This window comes from Mesoplodon densirostris, chromosome 3 (assembly GCF_025265405.1).
Source record: "Mesoplodon densirostris isolate mMesDen1 chromosome 3, mMesDen1 primary haplotype, whole genome shotgun sequence".
NCBI classification, from domain to species: domain Eukaryota; kingdom Metazoa; phylum Chordata; class Mammalia; order Artiodactyla; family Ziphiidae; genus Mesoplodon; species Mesoplodon densirostris.
In genome coordinates, this window is record NC_082663.1 from 171,531,710 (window position 1) to 171,537,176 (window position 5,467).

The 5,467-nt window shown below is 44.2% G+C and overlaps 1 protein-coding gene across 1 annotated transcript; it reads right to left on the reverse strand.

Moving 5' to 3' along the window:
- Positions 1 to 2,375, reverse strand: LOC132485968 (ubiquitin carboxyl-terminal hydrolase 1-like). The gene is given in 2 exon segments (XM_060092594.1): positions 1 to 2,233; positions 2,235 to 2,375. Coding segments are annotated over 2 exon segments (2,346 nt in total). The 3' UTR covers positions 1 to 28.
- Between the last annotated feature and the right edge of the window lie 3,092 nt (positions 2,376 to 5,467).

A 5,467-nucleotide genomic window follows, 5' to 3' on the forward strand; every position in this document is an offset into this window, starting at 1 on the left:
ATATACACACAAGGAAAATACACTCACTCTATAATTTCTTATAAAATAGCAAGTAAGGAGTAGATGTAGGAGATGTAGAAGGGGAAAGAGAATTCAAAAAGTCCTTCTCTTCAGTAACTTTCACTTGAGAATCATTAAAAAGCAACCACTTCCCCTCATACCCCTTTAAGCTTTGCACTGCATATGAAATTTTGTTTTCAAAATCACTCATGTTAATGCCTGGTTGGTCATTGGATTCCTTGTTTCTATCAGATTCATGGGTCCCATTAGTATTGTTAGTCTCAGAATTTCTATTTTCAGCAAATGCTGCACTGGCAGCTTTATCAGGATGAGATGCTTTGTTGAATAACTCATAATCTGCTTGAGTCTTTTGTCCTCTGAGAAGTCCAAGAGTGTCTACATTTTTTTTGTTCAAAACTTTACTTGGCTGGGTATTTCCACTGACTCTAATCGACACTTCTTCATCGTCATAGTTTTTGACCACACCCCTTGCTTCCTCCTTGTTCGATGGTCCTGGCTTACCTACTTCACACGTTTGGTCGATCACAAAATTTTCCTCATCTAGTTCTAAACTGTTAAGGTCAGTGACTTTCACAGAAGCAGTATAATGCCCGCTACTAATTGTAATGCCACTATGCATCACAACTGCAAATAATCCATAGCTGTCCTTGGTTGGCTTTGTGCTCCATTCTTCTAGTGACAGTTTAAGGGGTATCAGTAAAGGAGTGTTGATCTTGGAAAGTCCACCACCATAACAATCAAACTCCAAGCCACTAGCAGCAAAGCACTTCAAATGAATAGTTAGAACTTCAGGCATTGCGTCAAACAAAAGACTTCGTTCAGCTTCAGTATAATGATGGCAATTTTCACAGAAATATTTATTTTCTCCTCCAATCCTCTCCACTGAAGCAAACTGGGAAATTGCCCATCTCAGGGTCTTCATGTCTGGTTTTGGCTCTGAAGAACTTTCAGGACTCTCCTCTACTTTGGAAAGCTCATCTTCTTGCACTGGTACGATGACGTCTTGAAACTCTTCTCTTCTTTCTGTTAAACTTTCACATTCTAAGCAACGAGTCCTTATTACCAGCTGACCTTGAAATAATTTCTCCACCAGCTCAAAACCAATTGGCTCTGCACCTTTGTTGATGGGCTTAACTTCCTTAACAGGCATAACATTCTTCCCTGGAGATTGAAGTCCACAACCATCAGCTGTATTATCATTCTCATACTTCCCCATGTCCTCTTCAAGACCACATTCATTTTCTTTAGATGGTCCTTTGGATTCTTGGTTGGTTGTTATTTTACCCAGACTAAAGGATTTAGAAATAATGCTGGGTTGCTTGGCTGTAGACTTGAACCGGTTTCTTTTAACTCTTGATTTCTTTTGTGAGGGTCTTGCACTGTCATTTTCAGAAATGTACTGGGGGATTATTTTAGCAGGAATATCTGATGAATCAACTGTAGCTTTTCTTTTTGATCTGGTTTGTCTCTGGTTTTCTTTCAAAGACTGGTGGTCCTTAGAGACTTTAACTTTTCTCTTCATGTTACCAAGTTCAGTGTCACTTTTTCTTTTCCCATGTACTTTTGGCAGTTTTTCTTTATAGTCTTCAGAATGCCTCATACTGTCCATCTCCATGCTGTTATGGCCACTCATTTCCTCTTTCTGATGTTTTTCTTCTACCTTAGTAGATAACTCTGCCACATTTTTTACTCCTTTTCTTAGGAGGTGGCATGTTTCTTGAATGTGTCCCAAAATACACTGTAATACTTCCTGTGCATCATGCTGTAGATATCCTCCATACATAGGGTTGAGTTTCCTGAGTGTGTTAAGTAGTCGCCTTGGCTGAGTAGCAAGTTTACGAGTATATTTCTCTGGATGTAAGAGAAAACTAGCCTGAAGCTGTTCGACTGAAATGATCAAGGAATGTAAGCTGCATATTAGTTCAAAACTTACTGAAGAATCTCCTTTGCAATTTCCCTTAGCTTTTTGACTGGCTTCATCTTTTAGGGCTTCTTTCTTCCTTGAAATACTATTAAATAAGTGCTTCACTCCAGATTTAAAACCAGGACAAAAATATAATACCTGAAGTATACTATTAAGATAACAAGTATTGCCGAGATTATTCAGTCCCACAAACGGTAACAAGTTTTTTCTCTTCTCACAGTTGACACGTGAGGACTGTGCTGCAGGAATAACTTGATCAATTTCAGATCCTCTGTATTCAGAAGTTTTTTTCTTCATTTCCTTGAGAATCTGTGAAATCCAAGGCTCTCTTGGTTTCCTTCTTCTGAAAAAACTTCAAGGGACGTCTGGGTTTTTTTGAGGGACTACCTCTTGAAAGCCTATTACTTTCACGAGGTATGACACGGGGCATTTTCTCTTCAAATCCCAAGGAGTTGAGGAGAATTCATTTATACAGGGACCCTGTAATCACCAAGCATATCTAGAATATAACATTTGACCAGGCGCCGTATCTCCTGCTATACCATTTCTTGCTCCTGGCTGTCCTTATCACTGGGGGTTGTGACATCACCAATGTTTCTCCCGTAACTATGGTCATGGCCCAGAGCGCGAGGTCCGCGGCGGTGACGCCGACGAGTCTAACCGGGCTGAGGGCGGGGGCGACAGGTGAGCCCCTGCCCCGAGCCTGCGGGGGGCCCGCGACCCACGGAAAAGCTGGCCGGATCGCCCTCCCCGCAGGGGAGTGACCATTCGCTCTCAAGAGCGGGAACCCGGGCTGCGGCTCGGTCCTGCCTGGGCGCCGGCACCGACTACATCCCCGAAGCGGCGCCCGACCGCGCCCGCCCCCGTCCCCGCCCCCGCCCCCGCCCCCGCCCCCGCCCCCGTCCCCGCCCCAGGACGGCAAGGAGCGCCAGAAGCGGCTCCGCTCGCCCGGCGCCCGAACCGCTGGGGTCTTCCCCACGACGCCGCCGACGGGAACTTGGCGCATTTTCCTCAGTCTCAGGACTCGTGTGTTTTAGCCTCCGCCCGCGCCAGCGCTGCGATTGGAGGTGGCGTCCTACGGAAGTGCCGGTCCTAGTCTCCAGGCTGCAGAGACGCGAAAGGCTAGAGCCACCTCACGACCGCCACTAGCCCTCCTGGCACGCACGGGCTCCGGAACCAGCCGGAACGGTAGTTGCCCCAAGCTGGTAACGGGTTCTGCAGTTTCAAACAGCGCAGGCAACGTCACGGGCAGCTCGCCCTAAGTATCATTCTTCAAGAAAATGTGTAACAGCCCACTAGGGGCAGTCCCATTATCAAATCCACCAGGAAAGAGGATTCTTCTCTGGTCCTCAGGGCAGACAAGTTGAATGGACAGGCAGAGACTTTTTGTTTCATTCAGGATGCATCATCACTGAACTGGGATGGTGACAGATAATTCCCCATCCCACCTCAACTCCGTAGGTAAAGTGCTCTCCTGTCTAAATATGTTAAATCAGCACACACATTCACTGCGGAGGATCCAGGTTACAATGGCTCCTTTTAGTTGAGCAAATGGCCTAAAAGCACTAACCATCAGTGGAATACAAGCTAGTTAAAAGGCAGAGTCAATTAAGAATCTTTCACGTGGGCAATAAAACAGATAGGCACAATTATCACATTAATCAGTGGTGCTCTAGGCCAGTACTTTCCAACTTCAATTGCACATGAGTCACCTGGGGATCTCTTAAACTGCAGAGTCTGGTTTAGTTTGGGGCAGGGCCTGAAATTTTGCGTTTCTGACAAGCTTTCGGGTGATGCTGAAGAGGCTGGTCCATGTCAACTTGGTGTCTCAAATTCCTTGTCACTGGGCAATGATCTGACACACACTTCAGTAGGATTTGGGCTTCAGTGGTTTGGACAAAAGATAACTAGGAGAACTGCTCTGAAATACTAATTGGAAGAATTCATTTCTGATTCTTTGGCTTTGGTAAATGTTCCATCTACCAAAATAAATGGCACATACTTATTTTCAGGTGTCAAATCTCTAGTGCCCATCTTGGAACCCCTTTAAAGAAGAGATTTTACTAAGCCGGGGGCAGTGGAAGAAGGATGGATTGGGAGTTTGGGATTAGCAGATGCAAACTATTATATACAGAATTGATAAACAACAAGGTCCTACTGTACAGCACAGGGAATTAGATTCAGTATTCTTTGATAAACCATAATGGAAAAGACTATGAAAAAAGAATGTATATATGTGTAGAACTGACTCATTTTGCTGTACGGCATAAATTAAAATAATATTGTAAATTAACTATACTTCAATTAATAATTTTTTTCAAAAGAAGTGATTTCAGGTGTCAAAAAATGTCCCCAAAGAGAAAACTGTACAATTTAATTCTCTAATGAAGTCCTCTTGCCTGTTCTGCAGACCTCGGCATAATCCTAATTTTGTATTCCTTCCTTTTCTGTCCTTTACCCAGCAATGGGATGTAGGAATAAATCTTTCAAGAACAGGTCAATAATGGTGTGAAAGTAAAGATGGCCCATCATGATAAAAGTTCCAACTGAAAAAAAAAACAAACCCGCGAAACCTGACTTGGTCCAAGTTGCATTCTGGGAAATGGATTTTGAAACTAACTCTTTGGCAACCTTGAGAATGATGTGCTGTGTCACAGGGGAAAGATCCTTTTGAGAAGCTCTCTCATGTTTATAATTTCCTCTGAACCTAGACAGGAAAGGCAAGGACGAGCTGTCTAAGCCATGAGGATGGTCAGCCTCTCGGTCATTCCTCACCTGTTGTGATCACTTGTGTTCCACACAATGTAGATTAATGTGTTCAAGTTTCCATATGAAGGTGAAAAATTATTGTGCCCCAGATGGTTCTGAGGTTAAATAAGTTTGGAAAGCTCCGGGTTAAAGAAAGTTTAACTGGCCTCCTTCCTCTAGGTCTTCTCCGAGACCTTAAAATGTTCATGGACGTTGGAACCTCCAAGAGGGGTCCACAGGACTCCGGCCTCCTAATCAGATTGGACCACAGACCTTGTTTTTTAAGAACTATCTCTTGAGATAAGGGTTTGGCAGACTCCACCTTGAGAAGTGCTGATCTAGAGGAGCTGGGACAAAGTTTGTCTTACATCCTTGCTGAGACTGCTTTATGCACTCTCCTTTGGCACTGCATTGTATAGTTGTTTCTATAGCTCTGCTACGTTCAAGCCCTCTGACATGTCATCTCACATCTTTTCACAAAATTTACCATAGAGAGACCATGACCACTATTTAAAGATGAGACAAATGGGGACACAACTGCCTAAGTGGCTTCATTTAGGTCATGTAGATAATTGGTGACAGACCCAGGATGAGGACCTCTGGTTTCCTCATTCTCAGGCTTTCCTATGGGGGCACCGGCACGGAAGGAGACTCACATACAAATAAAAACAGGCTGCAGGCCAGGCATCTGCCTTCTCCAACAGAGCTTTCCACAGCTGGGAAACCAGGCCTTCAGTGCCATGCTGTCAGAAGACTGGCTGCGATCCTGTAGCA